The 26,795-nt window shown below is 38.6% G+C and overlaps 4 protein-coding genes across 4 annotated transcripts; 2 read left to right on the plus strand and 2 right to left on the minus strand.

Moving 5' to 3' along the window:
* Positions 1-3,200: 3,200 nt before the first annotated feature.
* LOC134659530 (DNA replication licensing factor Mcm2) lies at positions 3,201-17,505 on the minus strand. The gene is made up of 17 exons (XM_063515232.1): positions 17,368-17,505; positions 17,070-17,239; positions 16,254-16,417; positions 15,191-15,380; positions 14,437-14,569; positions 13,791-13,938; positions 13,104-13,315; positions 12,176-12,379; positions 10,963-11,194; positions 10,403-10,494; positions 10,231-10,316; positions 9,554-9,721; positions 7,695-7,856; positions 6,663-6,816; positions 5,890-5,989; positions 4,298-4,437; positions 3,201-3,501 (listed from the first exon to the last, which is right to left on the minus strand). Exons 1-17 carry the CDS (start codon positions 17,368-17,370, stop codon positions 3,214-3,216), a joined length of 2,646 nt encoding a protein of 881 aa, XP_063371302.1. The 5' UTR covers positions 17,371-17,505; the 3' UTR covers positions 3,201-3,213.
* A 322-nt stretch (positions 17,506-17,827) lies between these two features.
* On the plus strand, positions 17,828-18,584 carry LOC134659723 (mitochondrial import inner membrane translocase subunit TIM16). Its single transcript, XM_063515453.1, has one exon. The coding sequence runs from the start codon at positions 17,971-17,973 to the stop codon at positions 18,352-18,354; it is 384 nt and encodes a 127-aa protein (XP_063371523.1). The 5' UTR covers positions 17,828-17,970; the 3' UTR covers positions 18,355-18,584.
* A 670-nt stretch (positions 18,585-19,254) lies between these two features.
* LOC134652718 (uncharacterized) lies at positions 19,255-20,970 on the minus strand. Its single transcript, XM_063507883.1, has 2 exons — positions 20,714-20,970; positions 19,255-20,382 (listed from the first exon to the last, which is right to left on the minus strand). The coding sequence occupies exons 1-2, from the start codon at positions 20,813-20,815 to the stop codon at positions 19,261-19,263; spliced, it is 1,224 nt and encodes a 407-aa protein (XP_063363953.1). The 5' UTR covers positions 20,816-20,970; the 3' UTR covers positions 19,255-19,260.
* A 203-nt stretch (positions 20,971-21,173) lies between these two features.
* LOC134659626 (3-hydroxyacyl-CoA dehydrogenase type-2-like) lies at positions 21,174-23,978 on the plus strand. The gene is made up of 6 exons (XM_063515339.1): positions 21,174-21,298; positions 21,380-21,544; positions 21,673-21,837; positions 22,240-22,372; positions 22,981-23,085; positions 23,756-23,978. Exons 1-6 carry the CDS (start codon positions 21,290-21,292, stop codon positions 23,947-23,949), a joined length of 771 nt encoding a protein of 256 aa, XP_063371409.1. The 5' UTR covers positions 21,174-21,289; the 3' UTR covers positions 23,950-23,978.
* Positions 23,979-26,795: the final 2,817 nt, after the last annotated feature.

Genomic DNA, 26,795 nt, shown 5'->3' on the forward strand with positions numbered 1-26,795 from the left:
TTATATGTTCTTTGCCCCAACCCGAGGGCTCCCATGAGCCGTAGCAAAAAGCCGGGACAACACCAGGAAAATTAGATAAAATGGAAGTTAGTCACTTGTTTTTGGTGTTTTAAGCTAAGACATCAAGGACAATTTGTAACAGATATATTGGCTGTAGAAGAAGGCCCTAATGATGATGCATATTATAACTACCCTACTTTACACTTGTGTTTTAAAAATGATGAGATGTGAAGCCTCACACTACCGCCATAAACACTTACTGTGAGATAGGAGGTTTAGAAGCAGTAACAATGCTGGTCATTTTATTTAAAAAGATTATTTTTTGTATAAAACGTGGTTTAGACAATTCCTTTTGCTGGTGCCCGCCTCAAGGAAAAGTGCTTTTTCATGCTAGCCAGTTCTAGAATTGGATTGTACTTGAACTGTAAACATTCATGTCTGTAAACATTAGCATCCTTAATGTTGTAACACACTATCACACCGCACCGCGACCTTGGTGTGTCACACCTATAAGTAAGAGTGAGAAACAGATATCTCTTCCTCACTCTCACTTATGGGTGTGACGCACCAAGGTCGCGGTGCGGTGCGATAGTGTGTTACCACTATTAGAGCAGGCATGCCAGTAACTAGTATTGTATAAATCCACTTGATTGATATTTTTTTGTGTGATTTGATTTTTATTTAATTTACAATGCTAGACTTAGGTTTTATGAATGTGTGTAGTTTCTTGTGATGTCTGTTACCTAATTGCTAATAAACAATTAAATTGTAACTTCAGTGAGTTAGTCTGTGTTGTGAAGATATTGTTGAAACATTATAATTTGTTTATTGGTGATGAGGGTAATTTTATAAAAAGGATTTTAACTTATTAGAGTAAGATTAGTGAAGATACATACTATGTTTAGGTCACCTGAGATATTTGCATGGGTAATTTTAGAGTTTTTGATTAGGTCAAAGACCAAACGGTTTATATAATTGAACAAAACACGAGTCCATTGTATATAGAATTACCCATGTAAATTTGTAGATGGATTTATAGCAGTTTATACTCGTGGCGTATGGTGGAGATATGCGGGCGTAGGATATGATAGAATAGAAATATTATCTTATTTTCTGTGTTATTCTGTACCTATTGAACTAAGTTAAGATTTTACAATTTTACTCATGACATGTAATGTTAGTGTATTATTGTTTCCATGCTTTGTACTATACTTGCAGTGACGTAAGATAGCAGTAGTAGCCACAGTAGAGTACATGTTTAGAATATCTGTATGTATGCATATTTATAAGACATGTTTGATCAAATAAATGTCTTCAAATTATCATTACAAATACATTTTAGTTTATTTCTATAGTCAACTCATGAATTTTGATAAAAAAGTAAATTAAATAATTGATGGATGACATTATGTGGTTTCATTTGGCTGAACTGAACATACACCAACTCTTTACACGTTTTACCAGTTCATTCAGGTTCTAGAGTCGGACCACGCCAAGTTTTAACCTTTTGGACGCCAATGACCGATATATCCGCACCGTAGGTTCAACGCCAAAGACCGATTAATCGGTCACAGACCACAGAGCAACATAGACCTACGTGCATATGCATAAAGTTCAATTTCAGTTTTGACACTTCGGTGACGTGGCGTCAGCGTGACACCTTTTGTGTTTGACACGGCGTCGAAAAGGTTAATACAAATTGCTACGTCAAGTATGATGTATCTTCCTGCCAAGTTTGTGCAGTTAGTGAGTATTGGATACACTGGTACACCAAAGCTCGGGACGTTAGTCCTTAGCTTAATATGCGTTCACTGTTAGCTTAACCTTTTCGACGCCGTGTCAAACACAAAAGCTGTCACGCTGACGTCACATCACCGAAGTGTCAAAACTGAAATTGAACTTTATGCATAATGTACGTAGGTCTTAATGTTGCTCTGTGATATTATGTGACCGACTAATCGGTCTTTGGCGTTGAACCTACGGTGTGGATATATCGGTCATTGGCGTCCAAAAATACAAATTGCTACGTCAAGTATGATGTATCTTACTGCCAAATTTGTGCAGGTAGCTTCTAGTATTTGGTACACTGGTACACCAAAGCTCGGAACAGAGTTTATATCGTTGTCCTTCCTTTTTGATCAAGTTCCTTCCGGAATATCCATTGTGTTAACTTTCTTGATCTGTTCACATTTCTTTGTGCAATCGACACAACTCATGTAGCTTTTGAAACTTTACACCCCTACACTTCATTTTTTTTTTACCTAACTACCTACGAATTGCGTTGTGGAGAGTGACTCCATATGTCAAGCGCGCAATTTCAGTATACAGTCGCGCGCGACAACGCATGTCGTGCTAATGAGTCTTGAGGTCCTACCGCGAAAATCGAAATTTCTTTATCTGCCTCTCTATCGCTCGAATATGCAAGAGCGTTAATATTTTTCGGAGGTGATTGTCGACTGGGAGCACTGCTGTGTATTTGGGTTTATTTGTAATTTGATATTTTCAGTTTTATTTTCAAACGCGACTATTACTTGTATCAGGAAAGTTTCATTTAAAATGTAAACACACTGCAATACTGTAGACAAAATGTTTATTGAAAAAAGGTCAAAAAGTAAAAGAACTGATTCATTTTTGTACTATAAAGTAAGGCACTTATATATATCTTAATTTAAAGCAATACAACCTTAAAAACTAAATATTACAATGAGGTGGGTAGTTCTACTAATTATGTCCTGCATAAGTGAACATTTTTACAATGAAAATGACTTGTAAGTAGATGATTATTTATATTATAAACTTTAATAATTACAAGAGAATATGTGATGATTCGAGTACATCTTCAAAACTTTTACAAAAATACGAGTATGACCCGTAATACATGTTTTTGACTGACATCAAAAAAATAATAATCAAAAAGTGATGTTAAAATCAGCATTTACAAAAACTACAAGGCAAACTTTGTACCTTTTTTATGGCTCCATTCCTTGCTGGTTTGGTTTATGCTGTAAGAATTTTGCCAAATATATAACTTGTATTGTATAAACAATTACCCAGTTTTAGTTGGCGACAATTTGCAACTGATGATTTGATTTGAGAATAAAACAGTATGTAGTACAGTATTCACTGATCACTGGCCGAACTTAAATGAGACGAGTCCGAAAATTACTTTCGAAAACTTTTCAATTTTAAGCCATACAAAAATAGTCTCCAAAACTAAGCCTCAGCAGGCGTTTCGGGCAGCGTATGTATAATCACCTTCCTCTTCTGATCATAGCTGAAACTGTTCATCTTGAAGATGCGGCTGTCATAGAAAGGCTTCAGGTCGGTAATGTTGATCTGTCTCGCTCGCTCCAGGAGGTCCCGCTCTGATATTTCAATGGTGGATTGAGAGTGGTTGTGCAGGCCGCGCATGTACGCGAGCTGGTCCATCGTGAGTTGGCGGAGGATGTAGTACAGGAGTTCGCTGTGGTCCTTCTTGTACGAGAGATATTTTTGGAATGTCTGGAACAAATGGAAATATTAGTGTGTGCCACAGACAATCCAACCTCTAGACATAGCATAGTCGCGCTACCCCCTCTGCCACACATACGGTAGCGTTACTCCATCTTCGAGTCAATCCCGTGCCGTGATTGGTCCGTGTCTTTGAACGGACCAATCACGGCACGGGATTCGCTCACCTCGTCCCCCCGCACCCCCGTATTTTTGGCAGCATCGGTTTCATGAAAGAATTGGCCTAAGCTCAGTCTAGAGGTTGGATTGTCAGTGGTGTGTGCATATAAGGTTGTAAGTATACGGGCTTAGAGGCAGATAGATACAGATGTGAAATTACTTCCAAAAAGTTATAAAATCTAAAAAAATTACAAGAATCCATTTTTGAAAAAAAAAAAAAAAAAAAATTATTCCTCATACAAAATGTCGGAACGGAACTGAAAAGATTGAATGAAAATTTTGCAATTTTGAGAATTTTCCGTTGGCACATAAGGTTGTAAGTATACGGGCTTAGAGGCAGATAGGTACAGATGTGAAATTACTTCCAAAAAGTTATAAAAAAAATCTAAAAAAATTACAAGAATCCATTTTGAAAAAAAAAAAAATATTCCTCATACAAAGTGTCGGAACGGAACTGAAAAGATTGAATGAAAACTTTGCAATTTTGAGAATTTTCCGTTGGCACATTCCGCTAACTTCAATTCTTGTTTCTGACTTTCTCCTTTTCAGTATTTTTTAAGCAAAAATACCTACTCGAGTGAGACCATTAAAATAAGCAGCACAATAGGCATAAGTAAAGCCGTCATACCTGTCGCATGGCGCGCATGACGCTGTACTTCTGCGTGTCGACGAAGCTCTCGAGCATGGTGCGGATGGCGATGTTGACGTCCTGCTCGCTCACCTGCGCGCGCAGGTGCATGCGCGCGTGCGCCTCGCTCATGCGGATCACTGCCAGGCAAATGTTATGATGAGTATAAAAACATATAAACATAAAACATATTTTTCTCAAAAATGGACGGCAAAGTCGACGTTGCCGGTTAAAAAATTGGTCGCGAAGTGCGTAGTTTATGGTCAGTCAAAAAATTAAAAAGTTAAAAAGTTAAAGGAATTTGTATGCAACATTGCAGTCCCGAAATCGAGACTGCAATGTTGCATACAAATTCCATTATTTAACGAGTTCCAAACTTTTTAAAACTTGAAATGGCCATATCAAATGAAGGCATAGGTCCCTTAAACAGCCAAACAGATGATCAGCACTTATTATAAAGCCTGTAACAGACTATCGCACCGCACCGCGACCTTGGAGCGTCGCACTCATAAGTGAGAGCGAGAAACAGATACCTATCTCTTTCTCGATATTCTGTTACAGGTTTAATGTTGGTACCGCGACTATTTAGGTGTCTCAAATAGGTTGGCATATTTTCAGCACAACTTCTTTTTTTTTTAAGGCGGCAAGCAAATCTTTTTAATGGTTTTACCTTTTTCTGTGAAAATTTGAACGTTGCTTCTGTAAAATATTTCTATTTCTTGCACCATTTTTGAGAAAAGCACTATATATGACTCGGCTGGAAGGCTACTTGCTGGCTTCGGATTCAATTAACGAATCCTCAGCCTGCAAGTAGCTACTTCCGAACCTCGACAATAATGTACTATATTTATCTTTACAAATTCAGGTTAATTACACACAATATAGGTATACATACTTATATTACTGAGTGAACTTTACAGATATAAAATTTGAAAGAATGAAGAATGCTTATCCTGTAGTTGGCCTGATTCCTACACTAGGCGATGCATGTCCTGTAGGAAACCAGCTTAGATCAGAGTTACAAATACACAGGCGCAAATTGATAGAGAAAGCGATGTACTTAACTTACTAAGCTAAAACTAAACACTATGTTATTTAACTTTACATACATGTATATTTAATCTAGGTATATTATAACACGCTGTTTTTAATTTATGTACGAAATATCATATGATATTTACCAGTTGCTTTTCGGCGAAGGAAAACATCGTGAGGAAACCGGACTAATCCCAATATAAGGCCTAGTTTCCAATCTGGGTTGGAAGGTCAGATGGCAGTCGCTTTCGTGAAACATAGTGCCTACGTCAATTCTTGGGATTAATTGCCAAGCGGACCCATGAGTCGTGGCTAAATGCCGGGAATGCCCGGGATAACGCGAGGAAGAAAAATATGACGCTGTTTTTACCGGTTTACCAACGTCTATCTTGTACTCCGCTACTTAAGTATGTAGGTCATTTCTATACATAATTATAACTCGACATTTTCTAGATTAGTACTCCCAAGTGTTGCAAACACTTTCTTTGAAAACACAAAAATTGACCAGCACCTACTTTGCATATTGAACTGATATTCCCAATCTAATGATAACTTACCAGATTCAATGTGTCTGACGGTGATAGGTAAGCTGCCCGTGGCGAGAGATTCCTGACGCAGTTGACTGTACATCTTTGCCACTTTGTCTTGATCCATATTCTGATAAATAAAACAGTAAAAATTTATTAAGAACCTTTTCTGTATTACGTATTTGTATTGTTTTCTGTAATGAGGTCTGCAATAAAGAGTATTTGTATCGTATTGTAAGAAGATTGATTAAGATTGTCGGTGTAGAAATGCAGTTACGCATCGTCCCCCTGGCCCTGGGGTGAGTCCAATATGGGGGGGGGGGGACTCTCACCTTCCTGCTCTTTCTACTGAGAAAAAGGGGAAGGAGCCTACCCACTAAACACATATCAGCGTTTCCCACAATGTACTGTTTGGACAGTCATCCTGGGATCGCGAACATTACCCATTCAACTTAAATAGTTAGCAAAGCGCCCTCTCTTTCGCACTTTTGTATGCGAATGAAAGGGACAAGAAACGGTCAATGGGCGTGAACCATCGCACCTCACAGGCAGTCCCGGCTTACACGCCTTCGTTTGGATAATAGTACAATTACAATAACAGAGCCAGGTAAAAAGAAAACAAAAGAAGATCACTAAAACACGTCCGCACCGTACGGAGACGGAAGTTGACTGAAATTTGAGTGCCATGTAAACCCATCATATGTGCATGCAACGCTCTTATCTCTGGCCAATGACTTGCATTCTGAGTTTTCCAGTACTCAAGTTGAATGAGGTATAGCTACCTACTGTTCATATATTCGTACCTGTAGTTTGGGGCGCACGTTCTCCCTCGCGTACACGATGTACTTCTTGAGCAAGTGTTGCGACAGCGCGAACTCCGGGTCGGCCGGCTCGGCCTCTTCAGTGGCCTGGCCGCGCTGCGTTGGGTGGTGACGGATGTGGGAGGATACCACGAATCTGAGAACAATAGTTGAAGGCACGTGTTACACACGGTTTTGCAATGGGATCCCACCAAAAACATTTTCATGTAAAATGTTGACGAGAAGAGGTAATATGGCTCGGCCGTTTCGCTACCGTCACATGGACGTAAGGTGAAAAATGTATTCACTCTTTATTACTAGTTAGTATGTTATCCTTTAGTTTTTGTAGTAATGAAACGGCCAAGCCACATATTTTGAGCAAGGTGTAGGTAGTCTGCTGAATGCTTTATTTTATTTTTTATTCTTGTTTCTCCATACCTATAAGATGATCAGTAGGTAATATTAAACGTAACTTCGTAAACCTACGTTAAACCGCAAAGTAAGCGTTTTTGTTTGCCAATTTACGTTTACGTTTTCTGGTTTTTGGAGCATACAACTTAAGCCGGGTTCACATTTGTCTGTCGTGTTGTGTTGTGATGCATCAGAACGGTATCGGTTTCATACACCGTCACAACACACGGCATCAGAGAAATGTGAAGACAACTATATTAAATGTATGAAACCGATACCGTTCTGATGCATCACAACATAACACGACAGACAAATATGAACCCGGCTTTAATTACTACTCTTAATCTCTTAATAAGCTAATAAGGCCTAGTGTCTTTTCGATTTGGAAGGACAAATGGCGGCCAGTTTCTCCTTTGACGGCCATAGACGTCAAATGACGCGCGTGGCTTACAGCCCAATATCAAACTCCGTGCATTCGGACAAGGTTCACTATGACGCGCCGCACACGATATGTTAATCCAGTTCCTGTGCCTATTCTACGAATTAGATTAGATATATAGAGATACGAAATAGACCAGCGGATCCCGGGATCCCGGACAACCAGTGAGCTGAGTATGAACTTACTTGGCGAGGTGCGCGTCACGCATCGGCTCCGGTTCGTCCCGCACGACGCACAGCACGTCGAAACGCGACAGGATCGGTTCCGACAGGTTAACGTTCTCGGAGAACGTCAGGGACGCGTCGTACCGCCCGCCAATCGGATTGGCCGCTGCTATTATTGAACACCTGCGGAAATAATGAATGAAGAATTAACGTTGGAAATCAGACGCTAGGCAAATTAAAATCTTCATAGCGCGATTTAAGATTTTTACTGGACAGTACAGCGCCATCTAGCGAGCAATTAGCAAACTATACACAATCTGTACTAGTCTGGGTCATTATCGCAAGAAAAATCTTAATAGCGCGATTCAGGATTTTCACTGTACGGTACAGCGCCATCTAGCGAGCAATTAATAAACTATACACAATCTGTACGAGTCTGGGTCATTATCGCAAGAAAAATCTTAATAGCGCGATTCAGGATGTTCATTGGTCGGTACAGCGCCATCTAGCGAGTAATTAGTAAACTATACACAATCTGTACGAGTCTGGGTCATTATCGCAAGAAAAATCTTGATAGCGCGATTCAGGATTTTCACTGGACGGTACAGCGCCATCTAGCGAGCAATTAGTAAACTATACGTAATCCGCACGAGTCAGGTCATAATTCCGAGAAAAATCTTAATAGCGCGATTCAGGATTTTCACTGGTCGGTACAGCGCCATCTAGCGAGCAATTAGTAAACTATACACAATCTGTACGAGTCTGGGTCATTATCGCAAGAAAAATCTTGATAGCGCGATTCAGTATTTTCACTGGCCGGTACAGCGCCATATAGCGAGCAATTAGTAAATTATACACAATCTGCACGAGTCAGGGGGTCATTATAGCAAGAAAAATCTTCACTGTACGGTACAGCGCCATCTAGCGAGCAATTAGTAAACTATACACAATCTGTACGAGTCTGGGTCATTATCGCAAGAAAAATCTTAATAGCGCGATTCAGGATGTTCACTGGACGGTACAGCGCCATCTAGCGAGTTAGTAAACTATACACAATCTGCACGAGTCAGGGGGTCATAATTCCAAGAAAAATCTTAATAGCGCGATTCAGGATTTCCACTGTACGGTACAGCGCCATCTAGCGAGCAATTAGCAAACTATACTCAATCCGCACGAGCATGGCACGACTCAGGGGGGTCATAATTCCGAGAAAAATCTTAATAGCATGATTCAGGATTTTCACTGGACGGTACAGCGCCATCTAGCGAGTAATTAGTAAACTATACACAATCTGCACGAGTCAGGGGGTCAGAATCCCAAGAAAAAATCTTAATAGCGCGATTCAGGATTTTCACTGGACGGTACAGCGCCATCTAGCGAGTAATTAGTAAACTATACACAATCTGCACGAGTCAGGGGGTCATAATCCCAAGAAAAATCTTAATAGCGCGATTCAGGATTTTCACTGGACGGTACAGTGCCATCTAGCGAGCAATTAGTAAACTATACACAATCTGTACGAGTCTGGGTCAAAATCGCAAGAAAAATCTTAATAGCGCGATTCAGGATTTTCACTGGACGGTACAGCGCCATCTAGCGAGTAATTAGTAAACTATACACAATCTGCACGAGTCAGGGGGTCATAATCCCAAGAAAAATCTTAATAACGCGATTCAGGATTTTCACTGGACGGTACAGTGCCATCTAGCGAGCAATTAGTAAACTATACACAATCTGTACGAGTCAGGTCATAATCCCAAGAAAAATCTTAATAGCGCGATTCAGGATTTTCACTGGACGGTACAGCGCCATCTAGCATGCGGTTCATTAACAATATGAGACATTATTAGTGCTAAAGACGATCCCAGCGGGGTAGTTACCTGGCATGCAGGGAAGTGACGATGCCAGCCTTGGAGATGGAGATGGACTGCTGCTCCATGGCCTCGTGGATGGAGGTGCGGTCCTGGTCGTTCATCTTGTCGAACTCGTCGATGAGGCACACGCCCCGGTCCGCTAGTACTAGCGCGCCGGCTTCTAGCGTCCAGTCCCTAAGATATTAAAGCTTAGTTTAGAAAACTGGGTTCCGTACCCCAAAAGTAAGATACGGAACCCTTATAGGATCACTCGTGCGTCTGTCTGTCTGTACGACCATCCCCCCCCCCCCCGCCCCTTTATCTCCGAAACTATTGGGTCTAACATTTTGAAAAAGATACACAAAATAGTTCTTTACCTATAGATGACAGGAAAACCTATATGAAATGTGCAGTCAAGCGTGAGTCGGACTTAATGTACGGAACCCTTGGAATGCGAGTCCGACTCGTACTTTGCCGGTTTTTTGGCAGGATACTGCCCGTCTCTAAACGTCCCTTAACTTCACAAAATTTAATATTCTTAGTATAAATGGCCTAAATCGGATTCAAACCCAGGATTGGCATATTGATACCCTAGTTCAATCGTAATAAATGTAATAATTAAATGTAAAATTTGGTTGTCATTAAGACTTTTGGTTTGTGTACTAAGGTACAACCATATGATAAGCCTTAACCTTACAGCTTACCTTGTGGTGGGGTTCTTCCTCACGTAAGCTGTCAAACCGACGGCGCTAGCACCTTGGCCAGTGGTAAACACCGCTCTTGGAGCAATCTACAACAAAAATAAACTTTATGACTTGGAAACAAAGTTGAATTTCACTCGGCATTATACTTGACATTTGTGGCTATGACATTTACCTTTTCTGTGTACTTGAGGAACTGAGATTTGGCAGTACCGGGGTCGCCACAGATTAGTACGTTGATATCGCCTCTCACTTTGTGCTTATCGCCTGTTGAAAAACAGTTTATTTATTATATAATCACATTAAATTTATGGTAATTTATTGATTTATTCGAAGGAAAACATCGTGAGGAAACCTGCATACATCTGCGAAGAAATTCAAAGGTGTATGTGAAGTCCCCAATCCGCATTGGGCTAGCGTGGGGACTATAGCCCAAGCCCTCTCGCGCATGAGAGGAGGCCTGTGCCCAGCAGTGGGACGTATATAGACTCACATTATTATTATTATTATTATTTATTTATTGCAACAAGGTATTCCAACAGCTATGGAATATTTGTTTAACAAAAATATATTTGTTTGTTTGTTTATAAAAAAAATATTGCTGTATCAATCACATATGTTACTTAAGTAACAAAGTCTATAAAGAGAGCAACGGCTAGAATAGCTGGGGCTAGTGTGATACCCGCTTAAGTTTGTCAGGGACCCCTTAAGTTACAACTAAGTTTTAATACACACCTGGGTTCTTAGATTCACCACCAAACAGCGCCAACGCAAGGCCTCTCTTGATATAATCGTGTCCATAGATACTGGGCGCCATGCTCTGAACAATACGCTCCCCTATACGAGGGTCCTTGGATAATTTGACGATGTTAGCTATATCTTCGTCTGTGAGGGATTCTACTATGTGCTTGCAGTCCTTCACTACTATGTAGTTGGCGATGATTACTGTTGCGAACACTGGGAAACCCTGGGAAATGAGATTAGTGTAAGAATATTAATTAGATATAAAGAGATTTATAAAAAAGCAACAAAACCAATTTACATAAAAATCTTACAAACTTTACATTAAAATTAACTATATACTAAATTAAAACTTAACAGGCCACGGCCAGGCTTAAAAAAGTATATTATAATAACATGTGCAGAAATAAAATAGTGCCAGGTAAAAATTCCGGGCGATACGTCGCAAAGCGGTTTAAGGGAGATGCATGCATGTCTCGTGAATGTCAGCTGTAGATCCGTTGTTGCGGAATCGGCGGGTCCACACAGAGCGAGCATACGCGCGTTCTCGCTGTGTGGACTCGGCTAATGGCAGTTAAGTTAACCAAACACTCGTTTTTATTTTAAATTTCACAAGTTTTGAGGAATAAAAGAAGTCAGTTGACTAAAGTGCAGGATTATGCGTCAGTGGAGCCTGTTACTTTAATTTGCACTTATACTTCTATATATACCTTTTTAAATGAAATGAAATGAAAGTATATTCACGAGAACATATGGTACAGTCATAGACTAGGAATCCTCTAGACGGAGTTTAGAGCAATTATTTCATGAAACCGATGCTGCCAAAAATACGGGGGTGCGGGGGGACGAGGTGAGCGAATCCCGTGCCGTGATTGGTCCGTTCAAAGACAAGGACCAATCACGGCACGGGATTGACTCGAAGATGGAGCAAAACTACCATATAAGTGGCAGAGGGGGTAGCGTTACTATGCGCAGTCTAGAGGATGTCTTGTTCTGTGCGGCCCGCAAATCTCTCACTTGCGGCCCGCGAGCCCCCCTGGCTATTCCGTATGTAATATTGACAAATGACAATGCCTGATAAAGTCACAAATATTTGTGCGGCCCGCGTCAACTTCGTTAACTACTATGTGGCCCTTGGCTGTTAAAAGGTCGCCGACCGCTGATATATACCTTTATTAAAAGAAAACATCATTAAACTAATCATTACCTGCTCCGTGTTAAGCGAGCCATCATAATTATTAGTGTAAATGCCGGTAAGGTCGACCTCATCCCCCGGCTTGCAGCGGTCGCACAGGTCGGCCAGCAGGACGCAGTCCTTGGAGCGCGGGATGCGGCCAGCGGGGATACGCCCGGGGGACTCTTGGATGGTCACCTTCTGGTAGTTTCTGTATACTGTCTGCTCCATGTTTACCTGGAAAGATCAGTGATTGGTCAAAATCATGGACAAGCAGATTGTCCAATTAAAAAAAAAAGAATATGCCATGAAATACAATTTAGGGCCACCCCACATCTAGCGTCTTTCGAGCGTCGGCGTCTACAACTCTATGGCCGAACGTCGACGCAATGCGTGGCCATAGAGTTGTAGACGCCGACGCTCGAAAGACGCTAGATGTGGGGTGGCCCTTAATATTGTAGGTACTATGTAGGTATCTGTACTTATGTAGTTTACTAGCTTCTTGCCAATAACTGAATTCCGAATGCATTTTTTTTCACATAAAAAAAATCCTTGAGAAAATGCTACCTTGTTTTTTCTTAAGCGGTTTAAATTTATTCCAATAACTAGCGACCCGCCCCGGCTTCGCACGGGTTAACAAATTATACATAAACCTTCCTCTTGAATCACTCTATCTGTTAAAAATAAAAATAAAAACGCATCAAAATCCGTTGCGTAGTTTTAAAGATCTAAGCATACATAGGGACAGACAGAGGGCGGGATGCGACTTTGTTTTATACGATGTAGTGATAGTGATGTTAAGTGTATCGGGATTTGACACTATAAAAACAGTTAAACGAAAAAAAAAAACTTTTTTAAATTATAAGTAAAAACTGTAAAAAGTAAGAAATGCCTACTTGCGCTATGAACAAAAGTTCGCCGCGCAGATACTTATTCTAATGTACCTTTAGTTAAATCTTACCATGAAAGGCCCAGCACTCTGACACTCGGGACAAGAGCCAGGCTTCACTTCCGAGTTCTGCGACTGCACAAACGGACCCAAGATATATCCGCACCGGTTACAGTCATACTTGACCACAGACAACTGAGGTAGTACTCCGGTGGTAGCCGTGATGACGCCTACAGTTCGCACCAACTGATTCAAGTGAAGTTTGCGGAAGGTTCTGAGTTCCTCTGGAAGAAAGAAAGAAGTGAAGCAATGTTTTTCAACTATACTGATGCTGGAGGCCTTGGTCACTTTTTCTTAGTATATGACATTTATTTATAGTTTACTGATGCTATTTGCGAAACTACTTTTACTGTATGCTTGCAGTTTAAGATGAAAACCCTTTGCAGTGCAACGTTATCATGATGAACATTACCTATACTTGTAAGTCTTGAATAGTCTTGATTTTGATACAAGCCGAGTAAAACGTCCAAAGCTAAGCCACGCCTATTAGTTTTTTTTTAAATTTTCCAGCCGATTTTTCCTTAAAAATGAAACTGAACATTTTCTTCTCATATTGGTCAAAAGTCTACACGTCAACATTGGTAGAATCCAGGAGTAAAAGCCATATGTGGAAAAAGAAAGCCGTGCGTCGCAGTCGATTTTGCTTGTAAGTATAACATAATGCAACACATTACTATGATAATGTATGGGTGGCAATACCAATGAGTGGTAAGTCCGATATCCGCACGTGTATCTCTGACGTAACTCGCTCGTAGCTTGGGAACATTTGCAGAACCACATCTTTAGCCACCTCGTCGAAGATTTGCAGCATCTGGAATGGAGCCTCGGGCAAAAAGTACGCGAGCACCTGGAAATAAATATGGCCTGATACAATTAGTCTTGCAACATAAAAATAAGTAAACAGAAATCTACCTTGTTTTGTTATTAGTATGGTTCATTATGGCTCTTAAGTACTGAATTTTGGTTGTCATCTGACAATCATTTAATGATTGCAGTTAGTGGGCAACTTTATTACATTTTAATCTTCTCAACCATTGTTCTTTGACCTATGGTCCATGAGTCTTTAATTCGACCAGCTGAAAGCCTAGTCAAAAGCCATACAGTCTCTCTCACAAAAATTGTGGCCTATGGTTGAAATGTTAGGAGACTCTTTCTTAACCATATTGACCTTACAATGTAGTTTATGTCTTCATTTACAGTCGCCATCAGATATATCGGAACGGCCAAGGTGCTCACAAATATCTGAGCACGCCTCTATTGTCAAGGCGTTAGAGTGCTTGTTCAGATATTGTGAACACCTTGGCCGCTCCGATATATCTGATGGCGACTGAACAAATACACATACCTGCTCTCGCCGGGCAAGGACATCAAACTCCACATGGAAGGAGGCTTGATTGTGTTCGCACATACGTCGTATACGCTCTTTGTACACATACTGGCCTTTGCTGTTTGTGAATGTGCGGAGGAAGTTCTTGAATCTGTAGACGCACAAAATGAAATATAATTTTATAATGGTTGTTGTTGGTCTCACACTTTAACCCTGTGTGTTACTGTTATTTGTCCCAAATTGAAAAAAAAAAAAAAATGTTTAACATCAAAACTAATTCGCACTTTTTTGTTACCTTTTAGTAAAGATATTCGAGTTTAAAAACGTAAACTTTTAGAGTCCGTGCGGAAAGAGAAGAGTTATGGAATGTAATAGCCCAAAGCCCATACATTCTACAATTCTGAATTCTCTTTCCGCACAGACTCCATCATATTATTTTTATTAGTCAAATAAATAAATAATAAATAAATATTATGGGACAATCTTACACAAATCGACCTAGTCCCACGGTAAGCTCATAAGGCTTGTGTTGTGGGTACTAGACGACGATATATATAATAATATAGATACATATAAGTACTTAAATACATAGAAAACATCCATAACTAAGGAACAAATATTTGTGATGAACACACAAATAAATGCCCTTACCGGGATTCGAACCCGGGACCTCCAGCTTCGTAGGCAGGGTCACTACCGACTAGGCTACGGAGGCCGTCAAATGCACATTAAACACTAATAGTACTGTGTGCTTGCTGTTGGCCATGTTTACCTGTTAGCAATCTCCGTCCTGGGTCCCAGCATGGACACCCACTCCTTGGTGGTATACCCCTTGGTGTCTTCCAGGTTCTCAATACTCTCGATGCCCTCTTCGACCTGTTCCTCGGCTCCGGTGGCGGCCTTTTCGGCGGCCCGGCGACGCTTGGCCCGCGGGGCATCACCATCCTCTTCATCTGATTCATCTACGTTAAAAAAATTAAGAAATAAATGAATAATAAATACCTCCAATCTTACAAACATCAAACTAGCCCCACAATAAGCTAAATGAGGCTTATGTTACTAGGCGACGATATATATAACAGATATTGTATTGTATATTCAATATTCATAACTCAGCAATAAATATTCATGATAAACACCATAAAACCCTGGGACCTCTAGCTTCAGTGGCAACCCTCTACAACTAGGCTAGGAGGCGGAGGTTGTTACAAAAATATGCTCTAATTTTTTTTGTCTCTAAAATACTAGTATTAGAAAAGATTATTGTTACCTTTACCATGTACTTACTTTATCAATACCTAGTGAGACCTTGGGACAAAATATAAAAGTTAAAAATTGTGTATCAATGTATCTTTCAAATGTATTGTTCAATCATCAAAACAATCTGGACATATGGGATCCAGATATGGTCTTCTACCAGCAAGTCAAACATCCTCTGCCTTCAAAAAGCCCAAAATAATATTTTAAGGATTTTGTGGGCTGCCAAGGTGCCAACCCAGCACTCGTAACAGTGAAATCCACGAAATACCTAGAAATGCCAACTGTCCTTGAAGAGGCAAAACGCTATAATGAAGCGCTATGATGACCATGCATCCAAATCCACTGACCATCCTTAAGCCGGACTATGTCAGGCGACTTAAAAGAGCTGTATATGGCCCTATCATTCTGGAAACACCATACTTCCCTGAACCAATCTGATAATAGTCTTGCAACTGATTGTAGATATTATATAAGAAAAAAAATATCTTTCAATTACCATACTTAATTCAGGTAAAAGATACAAAAATAATGGGAATGGATAGCAACCCTGTGAAATTCAGTAATTAAATGCTCACCATAAAGCAGGCCCTGGTCATCCCGCCTCCTCCCTTCCTCTCTGTCCCTGCGGCGGAGCTCTTGTTCAGCGGCCCGCCGGTCTTCGATGGACATGGGGTCATAGTTGTCATCATCCAGGTCTGCAGCATCATAGCGATCCAATCCTGGCATGGGGCGGTAGTCCCTGCAGAATAAGATCATGTGGTTTAACCTCTAGCATCCCACAGTCCTAGTACTAATTACCTTCATATTAAATATATTGAAAACGGGTCACTCACGTGTTTCAAGTTGAAAACTCTTGACATGTTTCACTTTCACGTCTGCGCCAGTCCGTCACCATTAACGCAAGCTCCTGATGATGTTCCTCGGTACGGAGTGAAACAATTCGAGCGTTTTCGACTTAAAATACGTGAGTGACCCGTTTTCAATAAATTTAATATGTCTGTTTTAGGGAAGAATTACCTAACCTAACGAACCTATCCCACCTATATATTGGTTTAATGTCACTATCGTCAAAACATTACACAGGAACATTACGATCTGCCTGATCTTACTATCGGCCGCTGACATATACACATTTGTTTTCTTAGGAATTCGTTTTTTTTATAGTCACTATAAATTAGGTAGGCACATAAGCATTTTTCATTCATTCAAGAGCATTCTGGATTCAGAGTTTACTGGCTCACAGTATTATACAGAAGAAGTGGCTCCAGGTTGCACAGGACCGTGACGAGTGGCGCAAAATGAAGGAGACCTACACCTGACCTGAAGGGTAGAAAAGGGCTAAAGACAGAAAGAGTATTATACAAAATGAAGAGCAGAAATGATAAACTCACGCCTCCATGTTATCATTGAACAGCTCCTCCCCATCTTCCTCCTCCTCCTCGAGCGGGTTGTCTCCGAGTATGGCGCTCTCGTCCTCAAACATCTCATAGTCGCGCGCCGGTGATGTCATGCGGGACCGCGCTCCATCGCGGTCTGATGGCGTGTCTGGGGCCGGGGAACTCTACACAGACACATACAACTACCATCAAACACTGAGATATCCAAGGCTTTGTCTGATGACCAACCGCTGTAAAGCACCACACGATTTAACAACATTCCAGCTTAAATAACGAATAAAAAATGACTTACCATTGTTACTTAAGCGTAAAAGTTACTAGTTTAAGGTACAACACTGAAACTTAACACAATTACAATAAAATAACAGAAAAACACGATGCCACTCAACAACAAACAGGTTAAAAAATAAAATGTCAAAATACGCGCGAAATATCAGTTAGTTTGTTCGAGTCTATCACTTTATTGCAAACTTTCGTTACCGTCAGCGGATTAATAAGTAGTTGAAATAGTTTACGTGGTGTAAAAGATGCGTTCAAAACATGAACCATTATAATAAATTCAATTTAAATGGATTACTACAAAACTTGTTCTAAAAAAAAACAGTAAAAAACGATTTGAAACAAATATTTTTGTTAATTTATTTTACAGATCATTTAGATTATAGCATAGCCCAGTTTGGCCCAGTGACTCATTATACGAATGAACCTTAACCTATAAATATGGTAATGTTATGTCAATCTATCATCTGTCTTTCATTTCAAATAAGTCATCTTATGTCGTAATAATATATTTAGTGGATTTCCATATTTATATTATGGACCGAATTTAGTTTTTCATCTACCTTATTCATGTTTTAACAAACAAAGTAGCTAGTAAATAACCCTAGCAATAAATATGGCAAAATACATAGCTCAAATTATAGTTGTTGGGGCTCAAGTTGTTGGTCGGGCTTTTGCTAGAGCTTTGAAACAAGAAATTGCTGCATCTCAAGAAGCAGCGAAGAGAGCTGGTGGTGGCGAAGCTGGTGCCCGGAGAGCTGCAGCCAATGCGTCAACCGGACTCACGTTAGAAGAAGCTATGCAAATATTAAACTTAGATAAACTAGATCCAGAAAAAGTGCAAAAGAACTATGAACATTTGTTTTCCGCCAATGATAAATCGAAAGGGGGTTCTTTCTACTTACAGTCCAAGATTGTGAGAGCTAAAGAGAGGATAGATACAGAGTTGAAACAGAAGCAACCTGACCCGGACCAGAGTAAAGCCAAAGACACATCTTAATCTTTTTAGTGTAGTTACCTTGGATAGAGTAGATTAGAAAAAAATATTGTTTTGTAAAATATTTTATTGCATATAAATGGATACCACAATAGTGACTAGAATACATCAGTCTTCATTACAATGCTGATTATGTTGTAAGTTAAATATACAAAATTTATGTTCACTCACATAATGCTGCTCGCAAACAACTATAGCATTATAGAAATCAATAAATTTTCCTAAGCATATGATTTAAATGTTTCACTTGCTTTATTTACCTTAAACTTATCTCATGGATATGTAAAAATATTACCTACACAATTTCATGCATAATATATCTACTTCATAAAATTAAATGTATATAAATTATTCATAAATTATAAAATATGACTAGAAAATTTATGTCTCCAAAAATGGAAGATAAATTGAGTACCTAACAGAAGGTCCTATAACTTATAATTGTACTAAAATAAGTATTATAATTATTTCAATCATTTAAACACAGTTCATTACTGCTGATATAAATAAAATTATTGTAAATATTACTTATAACTCTAGAATACATCAGTCAACTTACATACTATGAGATTTATGCCAGTATATACTTTTCAGCAATTTTTAGTTAAGTTGCATTAAATTGAAACTAGAAAAGTCAAAATTCAATTTTATGAAGCCTAAGATTAATTTAGATATATGGCTTCTGAACAATTCTATTTGCATTCAAATAGTAATTAAAAACTATTACAATACACAACAATGTGTAACACATAGCTTACAACATCACTCAATCCATACAATACAATACAAAAAGCTTTTTACTATTTTCTAACCCTTCTGAGACAAGTGGAGTTTCTAGGTATATATTAGTTTTCATACCTCTAAAGTAAGCAGTATATATTCCTGCATTATTCAGTCTGAACATTTAATTTATGGCTTAACATCCATAAGTATAACAACCTCATAAGGGCTACACTCTGACATACCTAAAGAGTTACAAAGCCACCCATAAAAACCTTTCTCAAAATCACATACATCCTTCCACCAATTTGCTCCACTGAATGTCAGCTGCACAATACCTGCATACAAGCCAAGGCCTACAGTAAAAATCACTATCAAAAATGGATAAGACAATATCACTATCGGTGCAAACATTGCTTTCCTAACCCAATTCAGATCTTCAGTAACATGGCTAAAGATGTTGTACCAAGTCATTGTGCCCATGTAAAATGAATACAGTGCAGACACACAAGCCACAAATGGTATGCATAGGAGACTGAAGATAAAAATGTGTGGACCATTGTAGACTGAGCATTTAGATATGTCCATCTTATTGTACTCCTCTGCTACGATAGCTGCTTCAATGATTTCAAGTTCTTCTCGAGAAATATTGAGTTTGACATCAACATTTTGGCCTTTCTTCTTTCCTCTTTTTATTGTTCCCGTCATGGTCAAGTAGGACTCTCTGGAATAGTCTGTCAAAGAGCAGTCTGGTGTAGACCCTTCAGAATCAATCCGCAAAGCTGTGATCTCTGTATCGGTATTCTCAGTTTCAATTATTTCTTGCACAATGTTGACTCGCTTTTTTCGTTTGGCACTATTTTTGAGACTGTCAGTAAGTGGACCCATTTCAAAGCTATTTTCCGATTGGGTTTGAGACATGCTATTTGGAGTAGCAGAGTTACTCTCATTGTGTTCGTTCAGAAACTTGCAGCTTTTCTGTATATCATCATTGGCCTCTCTGAGGTCATCATGGCTTGAACATGCATCTGAAGAGTTCTCATAAATTGGAGACAAGTCAATGATTTCTCGGCTATTCATCATCGAGAGGGCCTGGTAGCCATTTTTTTGTGAACTCTGTGACTTCTGGGGTTCAGCCTCTAAGTTTGAGTCATTGATGTCTTCATCATTGACATCAGTTATTATGGGAAGATTAATTTTCATGTTGGACTTGAGTCCCTCCATGGTGGAGTGTATGATTCCATTAACAACATGTTCTGTGACTGGTGAAAGGCCATTCTTGTATTTGGTTGGCAAATCAGTCTCAGCTCCCTGTTCAAAAAAAAAACAAATTACTGTAATAGAATCAAGAGACAAATTAAAGTAGGATATCTTTTAACAAAAGTAAGTAATTTGTAAATAGGTCTAAGTATATAATATATATTGGATACAATACAAATTTGTAGTCTAAGTTTAAGTTCATCAACTTTCATCAACGTATAAATATTAAAAATTAAGATGAGCGACGATGACGCTAACGCTTCTTGGACCAAAAATGGCTCTAATATGATTCAAATTGCTTAGTGACTCGCGTGTGGGAATAATCCAGTTTGCCTTATCACAAATAAGTAAATTTATGTGCTAGTTGTTACAAATTACGAACCTGAACAGCAATTATGTGGTCTACATGACCAGTTATCGAATTTTGTTTTTTGCCATTGCGTTTTTTGGGCAATATAAACATGGGTTGCTCTACTTTAGCCATTTCCAATTATAGTATACTTCACTATTGTCGTTGTCAGTCAAAATTCAGTATTAATTTAATAAAAACTATGAAAAAATCACACAAACAAACACCATAGTAAAATGGTGAATTAGAATTATTGAATTTGGCTTGTGCTGTTCGAGCTACGACGAGGTCGATTTTTTTTTATTTTATCAACATTTTTCTACTGTAATAAGAAATGTTATTTCATATTTTTCCGGTAACTATAATACCTATATCTCTATATTCTATAAATCATATTTAGTATGTGGAATCAATAAAAATCCTAATTACCATCCTGAATATTACCAAAAGCGTCGTTGTTATCAATGGCTCGAACATATTTTATTTGTTTTGACATTTGCAAAAAAAGTAAACTTGCCGAAGGAAGGAAAGGGGAAATTAAAAATTGTGTTCTATTTGGATAACTTGGATACATCATAAACTTTTAACAGAAAGTAATATTTAAACAAAATGCTTAAGGTATATAAATAATTTGGTTGTGGTCTAATTAAAACTATGCAAATAGTATATCAAACATAACCTCACTTTGTAATATTTCAGGGTATGGTTAGTTTAGTTACCGGTGGTGCTTCAGGTCTGGGTAAAGCCACAGTTGAGAGGTTCATAAACCATGGAGGAAGAGTTGTTATCCTTGATCTTCAGGCCACACGAGCAGAGCAAGTGGCTAAACAATTTGGCAGTGAAGTTATAGCTTCCCCAGGTTGTGTGAGTATTTTATTAATTTTTATTTGAATTCGTATATTAAAATCGGGTAACGTTTTCAACTTTCACTTTAAACTGACATAAATAGCTACCTGTCTCCGATCATTAGTTATAAGACAAGTCTTCTTCAGATCACATCCGAGGATGATGTGAAGAAAGCGCTCCAGCTGGCCAAGGACAAGTTTGGGCGGCTAGACACACTAGTCAACTGTGCCGGACATGTTGCCACGCACCAGATATACAACTTCAATAAAGACAGACCATGTGACCTGGAAGGTTTCCAGAAATGTGTTAATGTAAGTGTCACTTTGAGGTTTGTTTATTGGGGTTTCTTTCAAAATTGGGTTGATCAACTATTTCTTGTTGTTATTATGTCCTGTCAGCCAGGGGACAATAGTGTCAATAGTGGCATAGTTTGTTAGAAGATTTTTCCACATTATGCTTAGTAGATGGCCTATTATGGAAAGGGTTTATAACTACCACAATAAAATCATGTTTTGTTTATTTAAATACCATAAAACCCGAGTATTAAGAGTGACCTCCGGGGGAACATTACCATGGCAACAAGTGATAAGAAAAAGTTTGGAGTTTATTCTTTGACAAAAACTTGGGAAATATGAAATTCTTTGTTAAATAGCTTTCTAAATTTTATAATTTGTTAGTTAAGGCCTATATAAAATGAAAGCTTATAATTTCAGATAAATACCATCGGCACATTCAATGTGACCCGCCTGGCTGTGGGACTGATGGGTCAAAACAAACCCAATGAGCAAGGACAAAGAGGGGTGGTAGTCAACACTGCTTCCACAATAGCATATGAAGGTGACATAGGTAAGCTTTTAAAAGTAATTAATACTCTCAATTTATTGGCGAATGATTTATACTTTGAAGCACATATCACCTCAACTATAAGACGCTTATACCTACATATGACAACTATACCTACATAACACAACATACATAGGTGCTCCTGTCCAAATTTAGTATAGCAGCCACATAACATATCAGCTGCGCCCTATGTTACGACCTCTTGTAATATCTACACATTATTAAATTGTACAACGGGACTTAATCGCGTATCTAAGTTTTAAGATTTACCTCCGACGTTTCGAGGACGGCCTTGTCCCCGTGGTCTCGGAGAAGACTGGCTTAAGTTGACAATTTAATAATGTGTAAAAATCGTGAAAGTTTAAATCAGTGTTATATCTACAAATATTTGTAAAAAGTGTGTAAAATGGCGTAGGATGCAACTCAGTAGTTCTACACGCGGCATAGCATTTAAAAAGTGCACCTAAAAGTATGTGTGGTAAGCACAGACCACACCTGCTTAGTTTGTTCTTTCCTCGTCTGTAATCCAACTATCCAAGCTGCTGGTTATTTAAATGAACTTAAGACCTATATGCAGAAGTGATAATAGTGATATGTTTTTAATTTAAAAGGGCAGGCCGCCATCGCCGCATCCACAGCTGCCATCGTGGGCATGACGTTACCCATAGCCAGGGATCTGGCGCCCAGAGGGATCAGGGTGGTCACCATCGCTGCTGGTGAGTTGTACAACATGAGTTTATTGTTATATGAGTATGCCTGTCTATATTAGAAATTTATCAGTATCAAGCGGGTGCAGGCGGTATGCCTGTCCTTAATGTATCCGACTACTACTTATTGATGCAGCAACACAAAATGAGTCTTGGCCTTCGACACGAGTACATGCCATGCCGTGCGTCTTACCGTTTGTAACAGGGTTCGAAATTATCCAGATAATTATAGTCTTTGATAATTATCGCGATAATTATCCGATAAATATCGGATAATTATCCCAGGTACTCGTGGTGGTGATGGTGCTACATTTATATACTTTGAATTCTTTGATAGTAAAATTTATAACACTTTAAACTCTCGCGTTTTGTACACATATTTAATTACACAAAGAGTCTCAGTCAGAGTCAGAGTCTTTCCGTGACCACAGCTGGTGCAACTCAGCTGAAACGTCGGAATTAAAGGTAAAAACAATGAAATTATATCGCGGTAGACCCGTTTGTGTAATTAAATGGTAAAATTTAATCGGGGCGTAATAGGTTATTATCAAATCGATAATTAGCAGGCATAAAAATCACGATAATTATTGCGATAATTATGAAGATAACTATCACTGATAATTATCCTTTCGAACCCTGGTTTGTAATAATGTTAAAATTGGTACTCTTTCGTCTACAGGTATTTTCGACACGCCCCTAGTCTCATACTTACCAGAGAAAATGGTAGAGTTCCTCAAACGTATGACTCCATTCCCCTCAAGATTGGGCAAGCCGGAAGAATTCGCCCATCTCGTATCAAGTATAGTGGAAAACCCTATGTTGAACGGCGAGGTCATACGATTAGACGGAGCGCAGAGGTGGTTCCCCCTGTAATATTAGGCCAAAGTTAATGTTAAGTTTGTAGAAATAAATACTGTAGATATTATCTTCGTGTTTTACGTTTTAGGATATAGGTACATACTCGTAACCTAAAACTTCATTATTCTGAGCGTGCCATCCAGTGTTGGTCCTATGGCTCCCCTAGTCCTGTCTCACTCCACTTTTAGGCGGGTCAGCACAGTTCATAATGTATGAGAGCTCTACATGAATTCTCACACTAGAGATTTTTTGAGATGTGATAACCTATGTTGCAAATACTATATTTAAAAAAAAATCTCCACAAAATATGTCACATGGTTTTAATAAATCCAAACTATTATTAAAATAGAAAAAATATATCAAAACATGAATCCGACACTCGAGATTTTTTAATATGCAGTTCTCAAACATATACTCATTATGTATTTATATTTTCTCCCAGCTTGACACCAAAACCAGCTCCCAATAATTTTCTTTATTAAAAATATTTTTTTATATAAAAATAACAACTATGTGTACATAACAATTACATGTTAATTAAGCTCTGTATATTTACTATATCCTACAAAAAAATCTCTCACGTAAATTAATCCATTTAATTACTATTAACCATTTTTGTTTTGAAAATGTTTTCGTTGCTTCGAGAAAATGGACAGTGGGTTTGTTTTTCACTTTCTCAAATCTCTTTCTCATGTTAGTGTAACAACAAAAAATCTCCCACGTATATGTAATATTGTATGGAATAAAACCATTATTAAATCATCCAAGCTATTTAAATTACCCTAAATGGCGGGTACTGATTCACTGTAGATAACGTTTTATCGACTTCCATATCTCCGTCTCACTTCAATGTTCGCGGCAGACGATTGTTCCGCTTCAACAGCCGAGAGTTCGCGATCCGGTCGACCGTTAATTCTCCCATGACTATCTTACCCAGTTTCATCGGTATGCGTTGCGCGCTTACTTAACACACCTCAGGCCAAGCTCCTATAAAACGCGCAATGCATGCATGCATTGCGGTATCTCCTACGTCACATATGTCAGCTATGAGGCTATGACATGGCTATGACAGACTGTGGCAGTTAGTTCCAAACAAGTATACAGACTTGTCTACCCACCATAAAGTTTAGCGTAAAGAGAATATATCACTCCTTAGTGAAAAACCATACGGTTTGTGCGAAGTTGAGCGTTATGTCAATGCTAATAAAGATGATGGTTTGACTTACGGAAATGAATAATATAATATCATTTTATTTTATATTTCCAATTCCCGTTTCATTTACACCCAATATTAAATCTTTTTCCGTAATAAAATGCGTATATAATTACTGTCATCATCTGTATTTATTTTATTTCTTTAACCCCCGTTATTCATAAACGCGCTACAAACCTCAATTAGCTAATAATAGTAATAATCGTTTGTCCTTATCTGTCACTTTAACTTATGTATTTGTAAGTAAGGGATAAACATAATTGAACTAAATCAGGCCCGTAAAGTTTATGAATAAAGTGGTTAATCTTTATTGCACAAAAGAAAAACCTTATAGTACAAGAGGCGGACTTAATGCCATAAGGCATTCTCTACCAGTTAACGATGGCTTGTCCTCCGGCCCATTTGATCGATGACCTCCTTTGATTATTTATTTTTAATGGACGCCAAAATCCAGACAGGAACTTCGATTTTGACATTTACCATAGTAATGCAGTCGGTAGCAATGTCGCGCTTCAAAATTGCTGCAGTCGACTGCATTGCTGTAGAAAACGTGAAAAAGGTCATTCAAAGGGTAATAGGGTTATATACACCGCGGGATTTAATAACCCGAAAGATTTAAACCAACGATTTTAGAGCCTAATTAGAGTATATAAAGTTATATAACACATAGTCCAAAAACCCTTAATTTAAGAGATATTAATTATTTAAAACAAATCACAAGTAAAAAAATCTCAATTCTAACACACCCTTATGCGTGACGTAGCCACCAACTAATTTTACACGCAGACGCACTAACTACATGGTTATTAGCCAGTTTCACTTTTAATTAAGTTTGATATCCTACAAAAAGGTTTCACTACCGAAATTTTGTTCTGTTCTCAATCACGAGAGTACAAACTATTTACCTTTACGATAACTGGCTGATAGTTTGACGAAAATGACGAAATTGATGTCAATAAAATGACATATTTCATATGTCACACAAGATATGCGCAAGATAACATCTTTAAATTTGATTGACTGTAATAAATAAAATTCATTTAGCGGATATTCACTTTGTGTACGGATTTGGAAACCCGAAGAACTATGTGCTTCCGGCACGACGGACCCACTTCAGCCTAGAAGTTCGTAAATTGGCTAGACGAACAATACCCTGAGAGGTGGATTGGCCGTGGAAGCAACGTCCTAACCTGGCCCGCCCGGTCACCCGACTTAACGCCATTGGTTTTTTTCTATGGGGAACTCTGAAAGATAAGGAAGGAATACTCAACACCAGTGAACTCTGGAGAAGAATTATTAATAAAAATTCGAACGGCTTCCGAAGAAATAAAGAACACTTTTGTAAACCTAAATAATGAAATCCGTTTAAAATTAAATCTTTGTGCTGAAAACGGTGGTACACACTTCGAAAACCTAATTCATTAAATTAATAAAAAAGCGTAATTGTTTAACATAGTTGTTTATTTTACTTTACTCAGTATAAATCAACACATCGAGAATTTAAAATACGTACTGATAAGCATGATCGATATTTTAACAAAAGGTCATTCAAGTAATCATCCCTTTCCAGCTGTAGTATGAGTTAAAACAATAAGAGGCATGATTTCTTTCGGATATAATCATGGTTAATGGCTTTGGTTACCTCACT

This window comes from Cydia amplana, chromosome 1 (genome assembly GCF_948474715.1).
Source record: "Cydia amplana chromosome 1, ilCydAmpl1.1, whole genome shotgun sequence".
In the NCBI taxonomy this organism is placed as follows: domain Eukaryota; kingdom Metazoa; phylum Arthropoda; class Insecta; order Lepidoptera; family Tortricidae; genus Cydia; species Cydia amplana.